The following is a 25,165-nucleotide window of genomic DNA, read 5'->3' on the forward strand; positions in this document are numbered from 1 at the left end:
ATTTAGTATTTCCGTTGTTTGGTTATGGATTTGGACAGATGATTTTTTATAACTTTGCATGTATGAATGAATGCTAGTCTTTCCTTTTGTCTAAAAATAAGTACAATGATGAAAAAATCAAATTATGGAAATTATTGAGCACTTACGACTAGGTTGATGCTTCACAAAACCTAGCCGTTTAAATGCCTATAATTGTTATCTAAAAACAGACCTTCAAACATCGGACGGGTTTCCTAACCTTTTGAAATATTTCACAGTTAGGAATGCTAACTGTATTTGTCTCTGAGTTTCACCAAAAAATGGCACTGGGTCTCGGTTAGGTAAACCAACCGTTTACGGTTGCAAAATACCTAGTCGTGACTTCCTTTGATAATCCCAAAAAATTTGAATCCTTGTTATGGCTAAATATCCAGGACGTGTAAATCTGACATAAAGTAACAACTCTGGTTTACGGCGTGGATTCCTAGTCATAAATCTGACATACCCCAAAACCTACAGGTTTATACTTACTTACGGCTTGGTCGACATATCGATTTCCTATCCGTAAATACTAGAATTTATTTTTGTACAACATCCTATCAAATAACTTTTGAATTTTGAAAAATAGATCCGTTAGAAGACTGATTTATAGAAGGTTCAAGATGTTTAACCACTTTTTTATGCTTGAAATAACTCCACCTCCATTTAGCCACCCATTCCAAATCAAAATCACATCTTCTACATCAATAATACACACCAAAAACCTTACAAACTCAATGCAATGTACTCAAAGGATCAATCCAACTTTACTTTGGATGAAGATTTATCTATTTGCAAAAGAATTGTACTATGTTATCCAAAAGGGGGAGAATAACAAAGGAAAGGTGGTTTAGCCAGTCAATCACATTGGACTAAGATTTTAGAAATTTTTGTAGTGAAACAGGTAACACTAATAACCGTGATGTAGTTGAATTGTATCTTTGATTTTCAGACATACGCAAAAAAGTGGAAGAATATCTGGCTTTACTTTGTATTTGCCAACAACTTCGACTTAGAGGCGAAACTGATGATGAAGTCGTAGCTCAAGCTAGAAGGAATTGAGAAAATGGAAAGGTTATAATTTCAACTACGACTTGGAAAAAATATGGTCTAATTAATGAAACTATTACTACATTTCAATCGTAGTATGTATTCACGTCGAAACTCTAAATTACTCAACTTACATACCTAGTTATGGATGGGAAAGTTGCCTTGTAAACCTCTTAACCCAACCGTAATAAAGATTCAGGTGATTCTGGACCAAATAACGGCCTGAAGTTCTTTACTTCCCAATCGTTATACATAACTACGACTAGAAGTTCTTCACTTCCCAGTCGTTATATATAACTACGGCCCAAAGTTATTATTCTCCCAGCCGTGTTCTTGATATTACGGCTTAGAGTCCATCCTTTTCCAACCGTTAATTGCATCTACGACTTGTTCGACTAATTATCCCAGCCGTAACCATAACAAACCCATAATTTTTTCCCGATTTTAAACGAATTTGAATCGATTAAATTGTTATTGGGAGTCGATTATATGGTTTTCCAGAGTAGTTTGACCAAGGATTTCATCATTTTTCTTCAAAGTTTTTCAAAGAAAAATCATCACAATCATCATTTTTCTTCTTCAAAATCAAGGAAAAAAAAGAAAAGTAAGTTTTGATTTTCAAAAGATTAATCATTTGGTTACTCTAATTCATTCACTAATAGTGCTCAGGTTAGTTAATCACTATAATTAGCACTAATCACATCGAGGGTATATTAGGTATTATAAAAAATATTAGGATAAGGGGTTATAGGGATTAATATTTCATGATCCGATTTTGAACTCCCCAAAATCCTGCCAATCTTATCCCCAATAATGGAATTCTAAAATAACGCCACCATAGAGCAACTCTAATGGGACCAACAAACAAGTATATTTGCCCGTTATACACCTATAGTGGGGCTAGCAAACCATTAAAACGGATGGAAAAACCTTTAAATCAAAGGGTTTGTTCATTACGTCTCAGATTGAGTCGAACGAATCAATATGAGACGGTCGGCTTAAACTGGACCGATCGCCTTATATTGAGCCAAGCCTCGGTTCCAGTTGAAGCGACAACCGTCCACACTAAGCCGGTCGGCTCATACTAAACCGACAACGTCTAGTACAGCCAACAGATGTCAATCCCCCTCCTATAAATTGAATCGAATTGAACTCCAAAACCACACCTTCCTTCTACACAAACAAATTTTCTGAGTAATGGCTCAACCGTATATTAATTCAGCGGAATTTACGATCGATGAAGATTTGTCGCTTTATCGAAACTATGTAGCTCTATATCCGGCAAGGAATGCAGAAAGACGTCAAAATGGGTTAGTGAGTATGAGTTATATCCACATAATCTATGAAAACTAATACAATGATACCGGTAACCCCAATAATTGCAATGCGGCTGGTTTTTTTTGTCGAATTGGTGATATAAAAAAAAGTTGAATAATTCATAATTTTGGTTCGGCTTGTTAATCGTTATCAACTTAGGTGTGAGACTAATGTTGATGTTGTATTGCAAGCACGAGAGGAATGTCGAAGATGGAAAAGAAGAATTTTTACTTATGAAGCTCATTACCCAATGGATTTTTTGATATCTCGCTTTGGGTATTGAAAAGTACACATACTACATGAGAAAGATATTGACGTAGTTGTTTTAAATTTTAATCATTGTCGATCGTGTTAGAGCATAGCTTGGTTGAACCCACCAAGCGTTGGTATGTCAAGTTTGTTTGTCATATTTTAGTGAACCAAAACTCATTTAAAGAGTCGCTTGATTATATACTAGAGACAACTTCGTATAGGTTAGCTTGAAATTATTAGGATATGACACATTCCAAGTATTACGTGAAGACTTGAAGAATGTGAAGAAGTAAGGAGCTACAACGACGACATCATCCTTCCTCTTGAGGTTAGTAATATTTGACTTGAACTATTTCATTCCCTAACGTATCTTTCAAGTCGTGCATATTGAAAGCATAACTGCGAAGCTATGAATGATTATACTCTAGTTAGACCTAGTATTAAGGAATTACAATACGAAGTATAATGTCTATCTTTTGAACTTCGTATATAAGACATCGACATAATCGTAGGAATTCTATTGTGATTATGTATGGGTATGGGTAAAGATTTAGTCCTAGGAAACAATGTTTTACATTCGTTTAAAGAAAGTACATTCATAAACTTGTTTTGTGAATCGAAAGGGAAATCGTTAGGCTTATTGGAATTTGTTATTCATTGCATATCTTTGGATTACCAATATGTGTGTTTAGTATAACCGCTCATAACTTGTTTATGTATCTTGGTAAAACTATTCACAATGCCTGACTTTTGTATTGGTATGACTTTTATTAGTGAAACCGATCTTAAGTAATCACCTAAGATGGTATGATCGATTTAAGTGTAATTGGTATGACCAACTCTAGTCATTGGGGAACCGATCCTAGTAAGAGGTGCAACCATTCACAAAAGGGGAATCGATCATTGTAAGAGGTGCAACAATTTTCTAGTTATTGGGAATCGATCCTATGAACATGTGGAGCACGTTTTTAGTTATTGGGAACCGATCCTATGAACATGTGCACCAAATACAAGTCAAATACCATATATATGTGGGAACCGATCCTAGTACCTAGTCAACCAAGTTTTAGTAACTAGTATGACTAATTCTAGTACCCACATGGAGGTAGAACCGAAACTTGTTTTGGTAGAACCGTGAAACCCATGTTTGGTGATTTGATAGGATAATCAATCACATAGTTCTTAGAAGTCAGATAAACCAATTCTAAACTCGTTTTGGAAGTGTGGCAAATCGGTTCCAAGATAGTAAATATGAAAGAGGATTTACTAAGTAAAGATGTCGACATAGTTTGAACATGTGCAGTAACTCTTATCTTTTATTGTTCAAAGATATTCCTTAATAGCTAAAGGAGAATCCCGGAACGAAATAAATTGAGAATCTTTTAATTAAGGTTTTTAGTTTTATATGCTTTTATTTTCCAGCAAATAAAATGCATATCTTTAGAAAATAAAAATTAGTAATTATTTACTAATTGGAGATTTTCTAATGAGATTTCGGTCAATATTTGGACAAAGCATTTCCAGGAATTATGGAAACCGAATTTGGTAATATATTGCATATCTTGAGAATATTTTCGGTTTTGGACATTCCTTGGTGTCCAAACTTCCTTGGTCTATAAATATTGAAGTTTGCATTTCAAGCAGACTAATCCTTAGAGCCAGCAAAACTACCTAGTTGCGTTGTTACTGGTGGAGCCACCTATTCGGAGAGGAAAGTAACCTAATTAGGAGAAATCTCTTATGGCCGCTCGGGTTAAAGACTTCTTTGGGATTGAGAATCTCTATTAGTACCGTTGGTGGGAAACTAGATAATTGTGGTTTATTATTAGTTTTCGATTGATTTGATTGACTAACGGTTGTTGAACTTTGATTGCACCTAGTTTGTTTATGCTTGAGAATCTTCTCTTCTGATATAAGATTCACTCAAACTAGATCGAAGTTTCGACGGGGATCTTTAGACTGTTTGTAGATCTAAAGACGTCTTGTGATAATCCATTGTTAACAGACTCCGTTCTGTGCGTGATTGATCACAAGATATTCAAGTTGATTATGTGCAGGTGTATATTGAAGATCTAAGAAGATTTGAAGACGATGAATATTTCTGATTTGGGTTCATAATCTTTGGTGTGCACAATACTTGTTTCGGCTGGAAAAGGATCCAACTATAATCGGTTTATCTTTGTGGTAGATTTGATTGATTAGTTGAGTAGATCGGCATCAATACAATTCTTTGTGATTAAAAGTATTGATTGCTTAATCTTAACAATTACTTTGGTAGTTGTTGAAAAGATAGATCTAAGGACCTGACAAAGGAGTTTATTGGGATAAACGGAAGGGCCTTTTGTCAAACTCATATCACTTGTTTGAAAAGAGTTGTTACCGAACAGATTTGTTATTCCTTTACTGTTTGGAATACGAACCAAAGGAATTGTTCCAAGTGCGTGACTTATTACAAGTTGGAGGCGCATGGATACAGACGGAACTAGGTGAACTATAGGTTTAGTTGCTTGGTCTCAACTATACGAAGTTGGTTTGGTTTTGTATAGCGGCTTAATCCTAAGAGTATTCAATTCTGGACAAGGTCCCGGGGTTTTTCTGCATTTGCGGTTTCCTCGTTAACAAAATCTTGATGTGTCTTTTACTTTTCTATTTTTGTAATTATAATTGTTTTATTATAATTAGAAGTAAAATACACAAACATTAATTCATATTTACTTGATAGCAATCCTATTGTGTTTGGTTAAGTCCGAACCATTTATCAACTAAACATACTTTATTGTTGTATTGTCTCGATCTCGTATCCATAGACGATCACACGAAGTGTGAACTGATTAGTTGTATTGTCTCAACTCAGTCCATAGACAATCACTTTCGGAGAAAGGACTTATAGGTGGAAAAGTTTTAGATTGAGGTATATTTGGGTACCCTCGTCTTTTCAATTGGTATCAGAGCAGGCAAACACGAAAAGATCTAACAATCTGTGTTTGGTGCGATCCAACCTATAAGAAATTGAATCTATGTATAATTCAGTTAACGTTATGCAAGAGTATGAATACTCAAATGTTGAAGATGTTACTACTTCGTTAACTCATGATCTAGGAGTTGCGAAAACATTTGTGTCCATCTCTGATGGAAAAGAAGATGCTGATAAAGAGTTGGTAAAACTTCTAAAGACTTTAAAATCTCTGTCTACAAAAGTGCTGATATTAAAGACATAGTCAAATCTTCTTAAGAATGAGATCAGAGATAAAGACATTCAACTGAATGTTCTAGCCAAAGAGAATATTGATCTCACTGTCAGATTAGAAGCTCTTGGTAAATCGCTTACTCAAGATAAATAGACACATCCTATGACTCTGTCTAATAATGTTGTTGTGATTTTTTATGATATTGAGGAAACTAAAAGTCCTTGCTCGACTTTTACAGACTGTGATAAAACCGGTTTAGTCACATCTGAAACAGATCAAGATGATGGTAGTTTGCCTAACTACATCAAGTCAGAAGAGGATGAGAAACCATCTTCTACATCTACTGATGATCAGACGAAATCTCGTCCAAAGGAAACTTTGAACCGATTCCGTGAAAGTGATCTTAAGGAATACAACTTTCAGTCACTTAACAGGAAACTTATACTTTTTCAAAATACAGTGGTAAAAATATTGAAGGAAGTTTATTGTCTTAAAAAACTGAAAGATCATTCCTCAGTAGAAAGACAGAATATCCCACAACTCGATAAAATCAACTCAAAAGAATCAAAAGTTGATAATCGGTTCTGGAAAAAGGTTCATCCTCATTCATATCGAAACAGTCCTTGTTTTGATGAAGAACGACTCCAGAAGAAAGGGAAAGAGAGAATCTCTGCCAAAAGAAACAATCAGGAATTTCCGATAATTGTTTCAGATAATCATGCTGATGTGCATCATAAGGAAATCCTTAGAATGAGAAAATCATATGAAAATCTCATTAATAGAATTAAGAGAGACTTATCCATCTCTGAAAATTCTCACATCAGTACATCTTCTCCACATGATCATTTCTCTAGTGTTAGAAAAGATCATCTTCGTGGGAGAAAATATTTTGGGCAGAAATTCCCAAAGAGAAACATGAACTATGTTTCTGATACTCGTTGTAAGATAGAAAATGCTTACTCCGATGCAACCTAGTTGTATCGAGACTGTGCAATATCATCCTTCTTTGTGCCCATAACTTTGGATGAGAAAGGCACATGATCATGGTAGTTTCTATTTTCAGTAATAAGAGATATTTAAAGAATATCCTCCTCTCAATGAAAAGAGAAGTTCAAAAATTATTTTGTGTAGTTTCGGAAACCCGGTTTTTCTGAGATAAATATATTCTTATCTAAATAAGAAAAATTAACTCTTAGGTATTGTGTTTTCCCTTGGTAAAACATTTTGATAAGCATGTCTCTTATAACTCGCAGTGTTACAAGGAGTAATAAAAGGGAAGCACGAAAAGTGAGAAACTGTCAAGGATTCGTCTCAAAACGAAGATTCAGGAAGATTGTATCTAGAATCGCATTTGATCATAACACTGATAGATCTCAAGAAGAGTCATGTCTTTTTGCTTTCAATGATTCATATCATACCAAGTGGTTTCCCACATATGGTACGTGTGAAGTTATGCATGGGTTTGAAGAACTCATAGGAAATCTTCTTACTTTAGTTCAAGATCGAGATGGACTAAAAGATAAGATAAAAGAGACAAAAAGTGAGCTTGCTGACTTGAAGCTACAAGTTGAAGAACTCGAAAAACAGAAAGTGGTTACGGACATGTCTTACAAAACATGCTTCAAAAGTTTGAACACTGAAGAAACCTCAGTGAACAATAAGAGCACCACTAGAGATTAAGTTATTTGTTGTAATACTTAATCCAGAGGAAATAGACATCAATGTTTGATTTATTTCAATTATTGTATAAGGTCTATTTTATGAATAAAACTATCTTATTATTTATGAATAAAATTATTGATTTATAATTTTCTTGTGATAGTTTCTGATTACATAGCCGGTGCCTGAATGCTTTATATTTTTGCTATGTATATTTATGGGATGTTTGATTTCGGTTTTCATAACCTTGATATTCAATCTAATATTGTGTGAACCCTTATGGTTTGGGTGACTTTTTGATTTAGCGGGATTGAGTTCTAGCCCATGTCGATAGGCTTTATCAAAGGATCATGAGGGGTTCTGTTGAAACAATATGTGAAAAAGTCACAATATGTTGAATCGGTTTTGGTTTAGCATAAAAGCATATGTGTTTCGGGGTTTTAAACTTTCACATTGCATTAGTTAAAACCGTTTTTCAACCTTTCTCTGGTAAAGGTTGGTTGTTGTTGTTCTTTTGTCTTGCAAGAGGATGACATCACAGTGATATTTTGGTATCAATTCTCCCTGGAAAGATGCAAACATTTATTGGACAGGAGGATGCGAAACTTGAGGTAACGACTTTGTTATTTAATCGTTTTCCTGTTTAAGAAAAGCCTGATTTTATTGCATATATTTATTGCTTTTGCTTAACAAAATTTCGGTACGATGTTTATTCCATTATTTGTGTATGGATGTGTGTGTGATTCAATTGTTTTCGGCTAAGAAAAACTATTGTTATCTTGCTTTATTGTTTGGTATCAATTGTTTAGGCTTACAAAATTTACGGTGCAATTGCGGTGCTTTAATGTCTGTGTTGTTTCAATTGCTTCCGGTTGAGATAAATAATTATGCAAGTTGATTTATTTGGTTTGTATGAATTGTTTATGGCTTAACAAAGGAAAAGGTTTCCGGGATAAATTGTTTAGTCCAATTTGATTCCGGATAAGAGAAATTAAGTTAATTCTGATCTTAGTTAGACTTACAAAGTGGAGGTTTCGGTTATTCAAGTCTAATCGAATGCCTTAACAATAAATACTAGTTAACTAACCTAGTACTTGTCTTGTTTAAATGTGAAAGGTCTAACTTATATGGATAATTAGAACCTGATGAGAAAAATAAAGTTAATTCTGATCTTTATTTTGGTCTTATCGAACAAGCGATTGTATTTGTACAATCGGTTTAGCAAAGGAACTAAGTTGCTTAGTCGATTGTTGGTTTACTAAAATATTAGGTAAAATTGCTTCGGGCAATTGTTTCCTAGGTAACATAAAAAAACAAAATTACTTTGTAGTTTCGGTTTTGATATTGGTTATCTAAAATGGTGTGTGGAATCCTCGTGCTTAACTCTTATAGGTTGCAAGTCGTTTGAGATTTGTAAGATCCTTTCGGTTTGTCTTTTATTTTCTCGTACCTTTGTCATTTTGTGACAAAAAGGGGGGGAAATATATGGAGGAAACAAGTGATTTGGTATCACTAAGGGAAAGGACAATGGTGCTTAAACGTTATATCTAACGAAAGAGTAAAGCACAAACTAAGGGGGAGTAACATATCATATTGATAAGAGAATAACAAAGACGTGCAGAATGAAAATCTACCTATCTTACCTTTAGGGGGAGTATTAGCTTTGTTATTATAATGTCAACAACGGCATTTATGGATTGAATGTATATAGGTTATAGTGTTGTTGAATTTGGGAATCAAGCGTATGTGTAATGAATTCTTGTAATTTGTTTATCCATATGATGTAAGAGTTTTGTCGCTAAAATTGACAAAGGGGGAGATTGTTAGAGCATAGCTCGGTTGAACCCACCAAGTGTTGGTATGTCAAGTTTGGTTGTCATATTTTAGTGAACCAAAACTCATTTAAAGAGTCGCTTTATTATATACTAGAGTCAACTTCATATAAGTTAGCTTGAAAGTATTAGGATATGACACATTACAAGTATTACGCGAAGACTTGAAGAATATGAAGAAGTAAGGAGCTACAACGACGACATCATCCTTCCTCTTGAGGTTAGTAATATTTGCCTTGAACTATTTCATTCCCTTATGTATCTTTCAAGTCGTGCATATTGAAAACATAACTGCGAATCTATGAATGATTATACTCTATCTAGACCTAATATTAAGGAATTACAATACGAAGTATAACGTCTATCTTTTGAACTTCGTATATAAGACATCGACATAATCGTATGAATACTATTGTGATTATGTATGGGTATGGGTGAAGATTTCGTCCTAGGAAACAATGTTTTACATTCGTTTAAAGGAAGTACATTCATAAACTTGTTTTGTGAATCGAAAGGGAAATCGCTAGGCTTATTGGTATTTGTTATTCATTGCATATCTTTGGATTACCAATATGTGTGTTTAGTATAACTGCTCATAACTTGTTTATGTATCTTAGTAAAACTATTCACAATGCCTGACTTTTGTATTGGTATGACTTTTATTAGTGAAACCGATCTTAAGTAATCACCTAAGATGGTATGATCGATTTAAGTGTAATTGGTAAGACCAACTCTAGTCATTGGGGAACCGATCCTAGCAAGAGGTGCAACCATTCACAAAAGGGTAATCGATCCTTGTAAAAGGTGCAACAAGTTTCTAGTTATTGGGAACCGATCCTATGAACATGTGCAACGCTTTTTTAGTTATTGGGAACCGATCCTATGAACATGTGCACCAAATACAAGTCAGATACCATATATATGTGGGAACCGATCCTAGTACCTAGTCAACCAAGTTTTAGTAACTAGTGTGAATAATTCTAGTACCCACATGGAGGTAGAACCGAAACTTGTTTTGGTAGAACCGTGAAACCCATGTTTGGTGATTTGATAGGATAATCAATCACATAGTTCTTGGAAGTCAGATAAACTAATTCTAAATTCGTTTGGGAAGTGTGGCAAATAGGTTCCAAGATAGTAAATATGAAAGAGGATTTACTAAGTAAAGATGTCGACATAGTTTGATCATGTGCAGTAACTCTTATCTTTTATTGTTCAAAGATATTCCTTAATAGCTAAAGGAGAATCCCGGATCGAAATAAATTGAGAATCTTTTAATTAAGGTTTTTAGTTTTATACGCTTTTATTTTCCAGCAAATAAAATGCATATCTTTAGAAAATAAAAATTAGTAATGTGCATTTACTAGTTGGAGATTTTCTAATGAGATTTCGGTCAATATTTGGACAAAGCATTTCCAGGAATTATGGAAACCGAGTTTGGTAATATATTGCATATCTTGAGAATATTTTCGGTTTTGGAAATTCCTTGGTGTCCAAACTTCCTTGGTCTATAAATATTGAAGTTTGCATTTCAAGCAAACTAATCCTTAGAGCCAGCAAAACTGCCTAGTTGTGTTATTACTGGTGGAGCCGCCTATTCGGAGAGGAAAGTAACCTAATTAGGTGAAATCTCTTACGGCCGCTCGGTTTAAAGATTTCTTTGGGATTGAGAAGCTCTATTAGTACCGTTGGTGGGAAACTAGATAATTATGGTTTATTATTAGTTTTGGATTTATTTGATTGTCTAACAGTTGTTGAACTTTGATTCCACCTAGTTTGTTTATACTTGAGAATTTTCTCTTCTAATATAAGATTCACTCAAACTAGATCGAAGTTTCGACGGGGATCTTTAGACTGTTTGTAGATCTAAAGACGTCTTGTGATAATCCATTGTTAACAGACTCCGTTCTGTGTGTGATTGATTATAAGAGATATATTCAAGTTGATTGTGTGCAGGTGTTTATTGAAGATCTAAGAAGATTTGAAGACGAAGAAGATTTCTAATTTGGGTTCATAATCTTTGGTGTGCATGATACTTGTTTCGGCTGAAAAAGGATCCAACTATAATCGGTTTATCTTTGTGGTAGATTTGATTGATTAGTTGAGTAGATCGGCATCAATACAATTATTTGTGATTAAAAGTATTGATTGCTTAATCTTAACAATTACCTTGGTAGTTGTTGAAAAGATAGATCTAAGGACCTGACAAAGGAGTTTATTGGGATAAACGGAAGAGCCTTTTGTCAAACTCATATCATTTGTTTGTAAAAAGTTGTTACCGAACAAATTTGTTGTTCCTTTACTGTTTGGAATACGAAACAAAGGAATTGTTCCAAGTGCGTGACTTATTACAAGTTGGAGGCGCAGGGATACAAATGGAACTAGGTGAACTATAGGTTTAGTTGTTTGGTTTCAACTATACGAAGTTGGTTTGATTTTGTATAGCGGCTTAATCCTAAGAGTATTCAATTCTGGACAAGGTCCCGGGGTTTTTCTGCATTTGCGGTTTCCTCGTTAACAAAATCTTGTTGTGTCTTTTACTTTTCTATTTTGCAATTATAATTTTTTTATTATAATTAGAAGTAAAATACACAAACGTTAATTCCTATTTACTTGATAGCAATCCTATTGTGTTTGGTTAAGTCCGAACCATTTATCAAGTAAACATACTTCGTTGTCGTATTGGCTCGATCTCGTATCCATAGACGATCACAGGAAGTGTGAACCGATTAGTTGTATTGTCTCGACTCAGTCCATAGACAATCACTTTCGGAGAAATTACTTATAGGTGGAAAAGTTTTAGATTGAGGTATATTTCGGTACCCTCGTCTTTTCAGATCGTCTCAAATTAAGTTTGAATTTACTTTTTAAATACGTTGGTACTGATTACATGTAACAGTTACATAAATATATTAACTAAACTTCAAATTCACAAATATTAAAAATAAGGCATATTTTAACTATTCGGCTCCACTCTAATGCCACTTATATATTCCAGCCTAAATCATACTTGCAAATCCTTGATTTGATCCCCATCTTGAGACCCTTCAGCATCATGTCCACTCTGATTTCTAAACCATATACCTGTAGCGTCAGGTGGAGAGCCATCGAAGTTTAAGGATCTCTTATAATCTTGATAACCTTGGGGAAATTATTCACTGGCCTGACAATGTGGAGATTGTTGCACTGGACGAATTGGAGAACGTTACACTGGATGATATGAAGACTTTTTCCCAAGAGGTACCTGTGTTTCTCGCACTACTTCATAGGAATATGGAGTTGTTGTATGCTGAGAAAAATTAGGACTGGAGTTCATTGTATCCCCAAACGTGTGCAACTATTGGAGGTACATACGTCTGGTTTCAATATCTCTTAACTCCATTTGATTCAATTGTTCGATCAATAGTTCTTGAGTTTCCGATAGGCCTGTATAAGAATTAGGATGCTCGAGACATTTTAGATACAATGGGAAGAATCTGACGCTTTTCAACAAGATTATAAGTCTCTAACCCCAAACTCAAAACTGGTAAATCAGACTCAGCAAATGAAGGAGAATATCTGGTTCGTCGTCTTTATTGAGTCGACAAAGATGAAGCTCCTTGTGTAGGATAACTAAGGAAAGTTAGAATCACTGGTGGTATATGTGGTGGAGCATCCAATTTTGGTAACGCCCTGCCCAATGTGACAAAATACAGACCATAGATGTGTAAAACTTCTATAAGAATTATCGACTCTGTAACACTCTTGTACCATATGTCGTAATGGTCTTCGTCACATGGGGTAAATTTAGTATCATACCTTTCCTAGCCTACTGCCTTTAGATCTAGGTATCTCGACCCGTACACGGTAGCTATACATTGAGGTTGGTGCGGATCTCCAACTCGACCAACTAACTGTCTAGCACATCTCTCCCAAAAAAATTAAACATCAATATCACTAACAGGACTACACAACATCATGCGCTTGAATGAAAATTCTATGATCCTTCTAACAAGAACAGTGTTGTATTCTTCAAAATTCACATACGACCTCCAAATAACATTATATTTGTTCCTATTCGACATTTGGGATCTCTACACATGAATGTTATCTCGCTCATACTTTTGTTGTCTTGGCTTCCAATTATCACGTTCATACCTCATTATCATTGACTAATATTTCTTCTTGTAGTCATTAAGTCTTGATACACCAATGTTGAAACATGCATACCACCAGAGTTAGAGTAAAAAACATATAAAGGAAAGTAAACTATATTTAGTTTAAGGAATGTATTGACGTATTTAACTTGCTAGATATTTGTACAATGATATAAATCTAAAGGAATGTAGTGACGTATTTATCTCAAGGATGCCCCAATAACCTTCAATATTTGACGCCCCACAAGATGCGAGATCAAGACAAACATACAATTCAAATAATATAGTGGAGCCCAATCATAAGTGGCAGTCTTTCCATATCTTGCAGCGGCTCTAGCCACCCCACTTGAGTGCTTGACTTTGAATTGGAGAAAAAACGTGAACCAAGTATCCATAAAATAAATACCGTAGCAATTTTTGTATCTTTTGCACGTCATACTTTGTCGAATCAGGATCGTTACCACCATGCAATTCGTTGAATATAAATACCTTTAAACCGGAATTAGGAATTCCACCACTTCTTAAAGTTATATGATTTTGTTGTGTTGTTACTTGAAAGTACAACGGAAGTGCATCTTTGTATCGATCTTCCGCCAACCAACCTTCTTGGTTAAATGAAGCATTGTCTACCGCCCTAGAAGGTATCCCAAGTAGGAAATACAAATCTAATGGTATTATGCCTGGAAAAAAAATAATTTTTTTCATTTCATTTGTAATCCTCGTATTGATTACACAAAAAATATAAATCAAAAGATATGACATACATATTTCGAAGTCATGAAAATGAAACATGTGTGTAGTATACCGCCAACGCTCCATCAATATACCTACCAGTTTGGGCGAATTTTTATGCGCTCGGATATGGGACAAAGTAATGCAAGAAAATCGATCAACAATAGTTTTAACACCATGAGGAAGTTTTTCATAAACTTTATGAATTTCGTACCAAGCACCTCTTGTAGTCTGTAGAGAACTATCCCGCTTTGTTTTTGTGGACAAATGACCTTCACTAATTGTTAATTCTGGACATGAGAGAAATCAGGCATTGTTATCTTCCTCTGAATCATCTCGTCTCCCTAGTAGAACTTGATTGCGTTTATTTATAAGTGGTTTTCTATTTCTTTGTCGGCTAATATCTTGAGATCAGGTAGGCATGGTAATTAACTGGGTGTTGAATTTGTGTTTGAAAAGATGTAGAGAAGATTGAATTTGTGTTGAAAGTATATAGACAAGAAAAGAAGTTGTTGTATGTATAGAAGATTGAAGTTGATTTGAATTTATAGGGTGTGCAAATATGGTCGTTTTTTTGACTGTTGGAATGTAACCATTGTCGTGTCAGTTTGAGCCGAGACTTGGTGCAGTTGGAGAAGAGTCTCGGTTCAGAAGCCGAGGCTCGACTAAGTCGGTGCTATCGGAACCAAACTGCAATTCTCCCGTGGACGAAATTAACTTTGACCATCCACGCCAAACAATCAAATTAGGAGGTATGGACCATTGGAGCTGCTCTCAAGTCTTAACAAGCATTTTGGCGTGGTTCCCTGTATTCGTCCGAGTAATGGTATTGCTCTTACACTTCTGAAGGAAATATAATAAGTGTGACAGCTTATAATGGCAATGTGGCTGGAGTGGTTATCGGTCTACCACCATCATTTTCATCATCCAGTATACTGAAAGTACTCCATAAAGAAAAAAGGTATCCTGAAACACAATTACTACAGATCAGATAAAGATTGGAAATCTAAATTCCTACCTACTTCGTGTATAACGATTTAATCAAAAGAAATCTGATCTCGTTGTGCTACCAACCATCCAGTAGTAATCCAGGGTTTAGCTTTAGGGTTACTTACTGAAAGGAAGAAAGATGCATTTGAGCGAGAATGAGGGAATTGAGGGAAGTATATTTCTGGTCACTGGTGGACTTGGTTTTGTTGGTTCAGCTCTTTGTTCTGAACTCATACGTAGAGGTGCAAGGGAAGTTCGAACTTTAGATCTTCGTTCTTCATCTCCTTGGTCTGCTCATCTTAATGAGATCGGTGTTAAGTCCATTCAAGGTATTACCTATTTTTATATAAAAAAACTTTCAATTTTACTATCTGAGTGATTGAATTTGACCTAAACTTTACTTTAATTACCTGTTTAATCAATCCAATTCTGTAATTTCATCCATACCCAAAAATGGGTTGAACTCAATTGTAAGTCAAATCCATAAAGGTAACGCCTTTCTCCAAAAACAGCAAAGTAACAAACAATTTAGTGTTTAAGTGATGACTCTTTCAGGCAACTGATAGATACAAAATTATAAAGGTGTAACCTTGACTAGATTTAACTTTAAATCTTCAATTATGAAGTCAACTCACTCATGGGCATGGATGGAATTGTTATCCTTGATTTGTAATTGGGTTTTTCTTTCTAATATGTGATATGTAATCCATATCCTATACACAGGGGATGTGAGCAAAAACAAAGATGTTGCAAAGGCTTTGCGTGGGGTGGACTGTGTTTTCCACCTTGCTTCTTATGGGATGTCTGGCAAGGAAATGATTCAAGCTGGACGTGTTGACGAAGTTAATATAAATGGAACATGCCATGTTTTGGATGCTTGTTTCGAGTTTGGAGTTAAGAGGCTAGTTTATGTGAGTACGTGCAATGTTGTATTCGGGGGGCAGGAGATTGTAAATGGCAACGAAGCCTTGCCTTATTTTCCCATGGAAGACCATGTTGATCCATATGGCCGTAGTAAATCTGTTGCTGAACAGTTGGTTCTCAAGAGCAATGGCCGCACCTCCAAGTAAGTAAATGTGTCTCTAAGTTTGTAGTTCCTGTAGAAGAACCTGCATCAGAGGGAGTTCTACCCTTTCCTTATCCCCCGTTGAACTGCAATTTCTCAATTATAGGATGATCAAAGAGATTTTTAAGGCAGGAATAGATTGATTGGGTTAATGCATTTACCTTGCTACCATTACTTGACTTAGGTTATGTGGTTATAACTTTGACTTTATATAGGAAGAATGGAACTCGTCTTTATACTTGCGTGATTCGTCCTGCTGCAATCTATGGACCGGGTGAAGAAAGGCATCTTCCTAGGATAGTCTCACTTGCAAAGCTGGGTCTGTTGGCATTCCAAGTTGGTGGTCCAACTGTGAAGTCGGATTGGGTATATGTGGATAACCTCGTGCTTGCTCTAATATTGGCAAGCATGGGACTCTTGGATAATATTCCTGGAAGAGAAGGAACTCCTGTTGCAGCTGGCCAGCCTTACTTCATATGTGATGGTAATATAATTTGTCTCTAAGAAATTGATTTATCCTAGTTATGAACTAGTACTGCTATCACTATACATTGAGTTGTTACATTTAAATTTCGGTTCAGTTCCAAAAATATTCTATTTTGTTCAAGAACTTGACAGGAAATCGTGTATATATACCAGGTTTCTGAACATTTGCTTGAACTCACATTATTATACTGATCATTTTCAGGATCACCTGTCAATACATTTGAGTTTATCCGCCCACTGCTCAGAAGTCTGGACTATGACGTACCAAAGGCTACATTGGACATTTCCCATGCACTCCTCTTGGGACGAATTTTCTGGGTAATTTATACAATTTTATATCCATGGTTGAATCGATCATGGCTGCCTCAACCACTTATTCTCCCCTCCGAAGCACATAAGGTAGGTTCATTTCATACCTCTTCTGTTTGTTTGCGCCACAAGTTCTCTTTCATGTTAGTTCAGGAGCATTATCACAGTACTTCCTAAACCATATCTTCAGTTTTGTTATGCATAAGGTTGAGTTTCATGCGTTCATTAGGCTGCACAAATATTTCATATCAACATTTTCTATGCTTCTGCCCCACAGGTTGGAGTTACTCATTACTTTTCTCCCCTAAAAGCAAAGAATGAGCTAGGATATGTCCCCATGGTGAGTCCCCAAGAGGGCATGTCTGCGACTATCTCGTACTGGCGGGGACGGAAGAGGAGATCTTTGGATGGGCCCACCATACACGCATGGTGTTTCTGTGTGATTGGAATGTTTGCTGTATTTGTTCTCGCCTATTTACCAGTCTTAGGACCCGTAAAGCCACTTTCTCTCCGATCGATGTCCCCTTTACAGATACTTTTCGTCGCTTCAGTAGCTGCACATGTGGGTGAGGCTATATATGCTTGGTTTCTGGCAAAGAAAGTGGATCCTGCAAATGCCAAAGGATGGTTTTGGCAGACATTTGCTCTTGGGTTCTTTTCTTTGCGTTTCCTGTTGAAGAGAGCCAAAAAGGAGTGATAATCTGATCTCCTGTCCCATGTTCATTAAACGGGTAGAAAATTCTATGTTGTTCTACTTGTGTGTAGTTTACTCTGATGTAGCTCCACTCAGAACAGTTGGAGCGAATAGCTGGTGAAATAATATTCGGGTTTATGTCAGAAACTTACTTATCATTTATCAATAGAAGAATGAGTGACATTTGAATTGCCCGATTCTGTTGTTTTTGTTAGTGGTTTAAGAACATTGTATTGTAATCAGAATAGGCGAAGAAGATGCAGAGAGATGTTGAATATCTTTGTAAGTCAAGCAGGATTGACCAGAGTTCAACTTTCTTTATGTAGGTTTAGAAATTGGTGAAACAGGTTAGCTCTGTTGCAGCAGAACAAATGGCCCCATCATCCTCAGGTACCTCCAAACAGATCCAACAATACAATATCAGCGAAGCTGGAGGTTGCAGATCTGAAAGTTGTCTTTTTTTAGAATGTGACAGGTGGTAGACTGTTCTAGTTGTCTCTTTCGGTGCACCCTTATCTCCATTTCCACAAAAACAAAATCTAGAGAGACAAACCGATCAAACTCTACTTGCTCAGAGTTATGTGTCTTAGAGAACTGAAAAAGAAGAATAGGAGAAGAGAGAAAACTTTGAACAGAAGATGAACAACCGACTAGAGAAGGAGGAGATGGTGGGGATAAAGGGAAATAAATTTGTTGTGATTGGGGGGCTGGGTTTTGTGGGTTCTGCACTCTGCTCAGAGCTTATAAGAAGAGGAGCTAGTGATGTTCGAATCTTCGATTTTCTTGCTCCACCAACTAGTACTTGTTCATCAGAAAGTCGTTGTTATGATGACCTTAAGAGGATTGGAGTTAAGTTCATCCAAGGTAATACCATCTTTTTAGAAACCACATCGACATAGCCAAAGTGACCTTCAGTTATCTTGAAAATACATATTTCTGCTTGTGATGATTTATACTATTTTGTTTCTTGCTCATTTAATTCAACAGGAGATGTAAGACAGCAAACAGATATTGAGAGAGCTTTACGAGATGGGGCAGATTGTGTTTTTCATCTGGCATCTTATGGCGCATCTGGGAAAGAAATGCTCCAAGTTGAGAGAGTCGAAGAGGTGAATATAAATGGAACCTGCCATGTAGTCGATGCTTGCCTAGAGTATGGCATCAAGAGACTTGTTTATATGAGCACTAACAGTGTAGTCTTTAGAGGGAAGGAGATAGTGAATGGGAATGAAGAAAATTCAACTTATTTACCCATGGATGACTACCATTATGATCCCTACGGACGGAGTAAATCCGCTGCTGAGCAGTTGGTTCTCAAGAGCAATGGTCTCCTATCTCAGAACGGGAGTACCCGCCTCTATACATGTGCAATACGTCCCGGAATTATCTATGGTCCCGGAATTATCTATGGGCCAGGTGAACAAGGCTGCGGCCTGCTTCCTAGGATTGTATCTGTATCCAAGTTGGGTTTGTTGAGATGCAAAATTGATAAAGCACCAAACAGTCAGGATGCCAAGACAGATTGGGTTTATTTGGATAACCTTGTGCATGCCTTAATTTTAGGAAGCGTGGGACTGGTAAGAAACTTGGGTGGTGGTGGGAGAGAAGAACATGATTGCAATGACCCAGTTGCTGCTGGGAAGACGTACTTTATATCCGATGGTAATGTGTTGTCAACCTTCCTTAGCTTCGACGCATTTTACTTTTACGAGTTGTTTCACAGCATGATTATCAAAAATTAAGTATTAGCAGCGACATAAACTAGTGGAACAACGAACTTGAGAACATTCATTAATCATGATGCTGTCTTAACTCTTGTTTTATGTTTTATTTTTATGATTTTCTGCTGTAAAAAAACTAATCCGTTTCCAGGATGTCCTGTCAACACTTTTGAATTTACTCGTCCATTGCTGAGAAATCTGGATCATGACTTGCCTAAGTACACATTAGATCTTTCCTATGCATTACTGTTTGGAAGAATCTTTTGGGCTCTTTACAGAACACTCTTATATCCATGGTTGGACCACTCCTGGCTCCCGCAGCCGCTTATCCTCCCGGCGGATGCGTATAAGGTTAGTTTTTTAATTACTTTTTCTTAATCTACATTAGGACAGTGCGCTCTACTTTAATCATTTCAGCATTTTAAAAATAAAATCATGATGTCAGGTTGGTGTCACCCACTATTTTTCAATCCAAAAAGCCAAGGAGGAACTCGGATATGTTCCGCATGTAACCCCACAAGAAGGCATGTCAAAGACCATCTCGTACTGGCAAGAAAGAAAAAATAGGGAGCTGGACGGACCCACAATATATCCATGGATTTTCTGTCTGATTGGCATCCCTTGGTTGTTTGCTGCTGCTTTCTTACCAAATGTTGGTCCTGTAAAGCCCTTCAAAGCCATCAGCCTCTTCTTTTACAGATCATTGCGAAATGCACAAATCGGTTTCGTCATAGTTACACTGGTGCATGTTGGCGAGGCTATGTACGCTTGGTATTTAGCAAAAAAGGTGGATCCGTCAAATGCTAATGGATGGTTCTGGCAAACTCTGATTCTCGCTACATTTTCGTTGCGCTTCTTATTGAGGAGAGCCAGAAACAAGAAGATCACCAAGTAAATGAGCGATATATGAATTGTATTTTTCTTTAGTTAATGTACATTATCAGCACATTTTTCTTGCTTTTGCTCTTTGGCTTTCCTAATGGCAGTTCTGTTTTTAACTTGACTGGTAAGTAGGGAAATGGTGGCAAGCTTGACAATGATTTACGCGTTTATAGCCGTATCCTTCGTTACGTAACTAATAACAAGCCAATTGGTGTACTTTGTTGTTTTTAAATCCTAAAGAACTCCAAAAAGGAGAAGATGACGGCTTAGAAGGTTCTGGGCATACTGGGACCAAGAAACGCTAACCAGGCAGGCTAATTAAACTGATCCGGAGTCACCCCCTAAATGGCTAGCATAGATATATGATTCTGTTGGAAACCGCATGCTAGTTTTCCCACCATTTTTTTAACTTAAGAATGTCCCCATCATTCTTCCTTAGTCTTACACTATGCATGTTTAGTCTTACACTATGCATGTTTACTCCTGAGTCGTATGGATCTGAGTGAAATCACCTGACTCATCTAAATCTGATTCAATATGTTTATTTTGAGTCAAATCTGACTCAAAAAACGTGAGTCAGTGATTTGGTCCCATGAATCAGGGGTATTTTGTTACCTGACTCAAATGGGTCCGAATCAGGGGTTATGTCTGAGTCATAGGTCGAGTCAGATCTGACTCAAAATGCAAAACAAACGGTCTGACTGCTGACTTTGCCCGAGTCAGAGGTTGACTCAGACCCAGACGCCGAGTCAGCTGCAAACAAACAAGATGGTAGTCCTTGGCCCATCATCATGGTTCTCTTTTGTCCTTGATTCCTTCTTTTACTCACTAAAGCTTCATCTTTGTCCTGGTCATCAAAAGTAGAGCCAGAAACTAAAACACTTCAAAAAAGCAATACTATATTGAAATGGGAAACCCTAAACTTTACCCTATCCCTTCCCCAGTTCCCCTCCCACCACCAAAGATATCATTTTCTATGGATTCTGGCATGATGATGATATTCTCCCTCTTTCTCTTAACATTCAAACAAGGAACAAGAGCCAAACACTTTTGACTCTTTCCCCATTGTTCTATGCAGTCCAACACCATAGATAGATGTAACTTGCTACTCTTCAGTCTTCACCTAACAATCTCACTCTTCAAGGATAATGGTCTTTCTTTCTTGATATTTGATAAGCCTGTTTTTGGCTTAGTGTGAAAAGAGTATTTGTCTCTTGCTTATATCTCAACTTTAAACTTCATTTTATCGATCAGAAAAAAAAGAACTCCATTTTTCTCTAGAGAGCTCAAAAAGAGATACACTTTTGTCCTCCATTAAGAAATTTAAGATCCCCATAAAAAAGAAGAGAACAAAAGAAAAACTCCATTACTATCTATCTGTCTATCATCTTCTACCTTTCATTTCTCTCTTTCAAACAATGGGGTTTATTCAGGTTGCACTTTGTTACTTAGTACTGCTAAGAATAGGTATAATAGCAGCTAAAGAATATGAGTGGAAGTCCGCCAGTGCTACATACATCAAAGACTCAGAAGGGTCTATCACTACAAGTAAATAGTTTTCTATTTATGTTACAGACTGCATTTTTTCAAAAGTTCAAACAAAACTAGAGTTTCTTAAAAAAAATCTAAAAATGAATAACACAACACAACTAATCTGGTTTTTGCTCAATGTTGCAGAAGGTGCTTGTGGTTATGGAAACCTTCACATGAAAACATATGGGAAGTACAGTGCTGGACTGAGCGGTATGTTATTCAGCAGAGGGCGTACCTGTGGGGGTTGCTTTGAGATTAGATGTGTTGATCACATCCATTGGTGCTTGCTTGGGAGCCCATCAGTTACAGTCACCATTACAGATTTCTGCGCACCCAACTATGGACTTCCAGATGAATATGGTGGTTGGTGCAATTTCCCAAGAGAGCACTTTGAAATGTCTGAAACTGCTTTTGCTGGAATGGCTGATAAAAGAGCTGATGTGGTGCCAGTTCAGTTTAGAAGGTAACAATATAGCTTGTTCTTCATTATAGTGCTTATATAGGGTTAACTGAAACACCTGCTAATTCAAAGAAAAAGCACAAATTAAAAACGAGCTTCTAATATAGCGCTCAAATGATTTAATTCAGCTAAAATTTATAGAGAAATAGCTACAGATGCTATAGATTAGAACATCAAGAAAGCTTGGACCTTGGCTGCTACTTCATGTTCAGATGTTGAAAAACAAATCGAAGGATTGATAGTTTTTGAGATTTATATGTTACGAACACTTGAAATCTTGGCTGATAGTTTCTCAAAATATCCTGGAGGTGGTCCATGAAAGGAGCATCTATCAAGAAGGAAACATAGACTCTTTAAACTGAAATTAACCACTTAGGTTTTGTTTTAATTTACTTAAGCAACAATTTGCAATTTTATGCAGGGTGAATTGTGAAAGAGATGGGGGAGTGCGATTTACACTGGGTGGAAGTTCTTACTTCCATCAAGTCTTGATCACCAATGTAGGGCTGGATGGAGAAATTGTAGCGGTGAAAGTGAAAGGATCAAAGACAGGGTGGATACCCATGGGCAGAAACTGGGGGCAAAACTGGCAATGCAATGTTATCCTTCTAGGACAGCCTCTGTCTTTTGAAGTAACAAGCAGTAGCGGGAAAACAGTCACGTCCTACAATATTGCTCCACCAACTTGGCGCTTTGGTCAGACATATGAAGGGAAACAGTTCTAGAAGATAAAATGTTTAGATAGGATACCGACTTAGATTTTTGATCTGCCAATTTCTAGTTTGTCAGGAAAAGATAGGGAACTCATGCTATATGTATGAATCAAGGAGAGTACTTTAAAAGGTTGGTTCCTAATCAGAATTACAAGTTCATGTATATGGCTTATAAACACTTTAATATCTATGTTCTCAAGAGATTATTATTAAGCCACTCAAGAGAGTGACTGGCACTCTTTCACTACCTGGAAAGTGAACGAAGTAATTCTAGGAAGAATGAAAATGACAAGGAGATAAAATGATTCTAGCTTCCAGTAGTCTTTTAAGGAGCAAGTGAACTAGGTGGTTGTACAAAGAGGTCCGAGGGTTTGAATCCCAGTTGCATTGGAAATGATTTTAATGCTTAGTTACCTGGGCTATGTAGGTAACAAGCCTCTACTTATAAAGAGGTGTTTCAGAAAAAGAAAAAAAAAAGACACATAATTAGTCTCTAGGGAAGCAATTGAAATATTATTAACTTGGTGGGAAATGTAATTGTCGAGAAAAAAGAAGCATCTTACCTCTATATATAAGAAATTTGCTACATTCTTCTTTAACGCAATTTTGTTGCCTCCCCTGAGTTGCAAGCTTGAGAAGGTTAAACTTTCACCATATCTACAGTAACAAACTCAAACAGCTTCAAAAAGAAAGAAAAGGAGAACCGTATCCTACTTCAGTAAATTTGGAAGACATTAATTTGTAGAACTAGAACATTCTGCATAGCAAACAGATGATGTATCAAATAAAGCTCGAGCTAATAGAGGGAGTCCCCCTTTTTTTTTTTTTGGTAAGTCCAAATAGAGGGAGTCCCCATCTACAAAGATTTTCACTTCTTTCTCTTTAAAAACATCTCTTCTCAAGAACAAACATGGTCATATGCTGATAGAAGCTGCACAATCAACAAATGAGAAGCCACAAACAAGACTAGTCCACATTCATATCTATGTAACAATATAATGCACGGCAGCAATCAAAAACAGCATTTCATTGTTATCAATGTTATGTCCACAGAAAGCAACAGACCTTTAAGTAATAAGCAGAGAAAGGACCTCCCCTTTTTTATGCATGAGTTCACCAACGAGGCCAGTTGCTCGATTGTATCTCTTCCATCTCTTCTAAAAACTCCAAATCCTCACCAAAGAAACCCTCTGCTTCTTGTCTTAAAATAACAGAAAGACCATATTCCCCCTTTGATTCCAACCCATTAATCAATATCTTAAATGCCAACCTATCTGGTTCACAACCCACCTTTCTCATCAACTCATAACACTCCATACATAACGCAACATTACCAAAATCCATAAAGGTTGTCAAAAGAGCATTAAACCCCTGGACACCACCTTCTAATCCATTTTCCATCTTCATATACATAAACACAAGTTCAGCCTTATCAAAACATTCATTGTCTGCTAAGAATGTAATCATCTCAGCATACATCAACACTTGTGGTTTATACCAATCCTCCTTACGCATTTCGTCAAACACTTGGAGTGCTAAAACGGGTTCATTCTGTCTTTGTAAGTCTCGAAGAACAGCAATCATATCTAGTTTAACCAACCTTCTAAACATCGTTTCAAAAACTTGTTTCAATGAATTCTCATCCTTCTTAGCTCGTTTAAGTGCTTGAACTGTCTGTATTGCTTCAATACTTACTCTTCCTCTTTGTAATGGTTTACGATTCTTTCCCCTGTCTCTCATTACGATAACTGTACTCCTCATTTTAGGAAATTGTAACAAGGAAAGGGGTTTCTGTAGTGGAAATTGAAACCGCATTGGTGCTACTCGTAGACCAGTATAGAAATCATGGAGTTTGGACAAAGAGTTGCAGATGGAGATGGGAGAGTGGGAAAAAACGCGGGCAATGGACGAGCTCATCCTAATTTTCCCTTCAGAACGGGCAATAACGAATCGGTGGAGTTATAAAATGTTTGCTGCACATTACGCCCTTTATATGTCGGGTGAGATTTTCTTTGGCCAGCATTTTCTGTGGATGAGAACCATGAGATGCTACACAGGAGCTGGTGGCAAATGGATGAAGTCAGTAAACTATGCATAACTCGTATCAGCCCATCACACGCGCATCGG

General features: G+C 36.6%; 4 protein-coding genes across 7 annotated transcripts; 3 read left to right on the forward strand and 1 right to left on the reverse strand.

The window, feature by feature from the left end:
- The first annotated feature begins 14,990 nt into the window (after positions 1-14,990).
- Positions 14,991-17,924, forward strand: LOC113299211 (short-chain dehydrogenase/reductase family 42E member 1-like). Its single transcript, XM_026548196.1, has 5 exons — positions 14,991-15,503; positions 15,898-16,240; positions 16,456-16,724; positions 16,929-17,125; positions 17,313-17,924. Exons 1-5 carry the CDS (start codon positions 15,314-15,316, stop codon positions 17,730-17,732), a joined length of 1,419 nt encoding a protein of 472 aa, XP_026403981.1. The 5' UTR covers positions 14,991-15,313; the 3' UTR covers positions 17,733-17,924.
- A 9-nt stretch (positions 17,925-17,933) lies between these two features.
- LOC113299199 (short-chain dehydrogenase/reductase family 42E member 1-like) lies at positions 17,934-20,502 on the forward strand. 2 transcript variants are annotated; one of them, XM_026548186.1, is made up of 5 exons: positions 17,934-18,119; positions 18,195-18,593; positions 18,717-19,391; positions 19,602-19,801; positions 19,896-20,502. In XM_026548186.1, exons 2-5 carry the CDS (start codon positions 18,368-18,370, stop codon positions 20,343-20,345), a joined length of 1,551 nt encoding a protein of 516 aa, XP_026403971.1. In that variant the 5' UTR covers positions 17,934-18,119; positions 18,195-18,367; the 3' UTR covers positions 20,346-20,502. The 2 variants fall into 2 exon arrangements, with proteins under 2 accessions (XP_026403971.1, XP_026403963.1); XM_026548178.1 differs by having other exon boundaries at positions 17,934-18,593.
- Positions 20,503-21,289: 787 nt separating this feature from the next.
- LOC113299250 (expansin-A16-like) lies at positions 21,290-23,642 on the forward strand. The gene is made up of 3 exons (XM_026548243.1): positions 21,290-21,880; positions 22,010-22,328; positions 22,747-23,642. Exons 1-3 carry the CDS (start codon positions 21,751-21,753, stop codon positions 23,048-23,050), a joined length of 753 nt encoding a protein of 250 aa, XP_026404028.1. The 5' UTR covers positions 21,290-21,750; the 3' UTR covers positions 23,051-23,642.
- Positions 22,252-25,114, reverse strand: LOC113299228 (protein THYLAKOID ASSEMBLY 8-like, chloroplastic). 3 transcript variants are annotated; one of them, XM_026548232.1, is made up of 3 exons: positions 24,104-25,114; positions 23,602-23,656; positions 22,252-22,383 (listed from the first exon to the last, which is right to left on the reverse strand). In XM_026548232.1, exon 1 carries the CDS (start codon positions 24,953-24,955, stop codon positions 24,152-24,154), a length of 804 nt encoding a protein of 267 aa, XP_026404017.1. In that variant the 5' UTR covers positions 24,956-25,114; the 3' UTR covers positions 22,252-22,383; positions 23,602-23,656; positions 24,104-24,151. The 3 variants fall into 3 exon arrangements, with proteins under 3 accessions (XP_026404017.1, XP_026404004.1, XP_026404011.1); XM_026548219.1 differs by having other exon boundaries at positions 22,338-22,383; positions 23,602-23,695; XM_026548226.1 differs by having other exon boundaries at positions 22,343-22,383; positions 23,602-23,695; positions 24,135-25,114.
- Positions 25,115-25,165: the final 51 nt, after the last annotated feature.

The sequence above is a fragment of the Papaver somniferum genome, chromosome 1 (assembly GCF_003573695.1).
Source record: "Papaver somniferum cultivar HN1 chromosome 1, ASM357369v1, whole genome shotgun sequence".
NCBI classification, from domain to species: Eukaryota; Viridiplantae; Streptophyta; class Magnoliopsida; order Ranunculales; family Papaveraceae; genus Papaver; species Papaver somniferum.

Excerpts from the sequence above, each read along its gene's own strand:
- LOC113299211 (XM_026548196.1), top strand. The coding sequence starts at position 15,314 with ATGCATTTGAGCGAGAATGAGGGAATTGAGGGAAGTATATTTCTGGTC. Across the intron at positions 15,504-15,897 it reads CGGTGTTAAGTCCATTCAAG|GGGATGTGAGCAAAAACAAA; the intron begins GTATTACCTATT and ends TCCTATACACAG. Across the intron at positions 16,241-16,455 it reads AGCAATGGCCGCACCTCCAA|GAAGAATGGAACTCGTCTTT; the intron begins GTAAGTAAATGT and ends GACTTTATATAG.
- LOC113299199 (XM_026548178.1), top strand. The coding sequence starts at position 18,368 with ATGAACAACCGACTAGAGAAGGAGGAGATGGTGGGGATAAAGGGAAAT. Across the intron at positions 19,392-19,601 it reads GACGTACTTTATATCCGATG|GATGTCCTGTCAACACTTTT; the intron begins GTAATGTGTTGT and ends ATCCGTTTCCAG. Across the intron at positions 19,802-19,895 it reads TCCCGGCGGATGCGTATAAG|GTTGGTGTCACCCACTATTT; the intron begins GTTAGTTTTTTA and ends TCATGATGTCAG.
- LOC113299250 (XM_026548243.1), top strand. The coding sequence starts at position 21,751 with ATGGGGTTTATTCAGGTTGCACTTTGTTACTTAGTACTGCTAAGAATA. Across the intron at positions 21,881-22,009 it reads AGAAGGGTCTATCACTACAA|AAGGTGCTTGTGGTTATGGA; the intron begins GTAAATAGTTTT and ends TCAATGTTGCAG. Across the intron at positions 22,329-22,746 it reads GTGCCAGTTCAGTTTAGAAG|GGTGAATTGTGAAAGAGATG; the intron begins GTAACAATATAG and ends AATTTTATGCAG.
- LOC113299228 (XM_026548232.1), bottom strand. The coding sequence starts at position 24,955 with ATGAGCTCGTCCATTGCCCGCGTTTTTTCCCACTCTCCCATCTCCATC.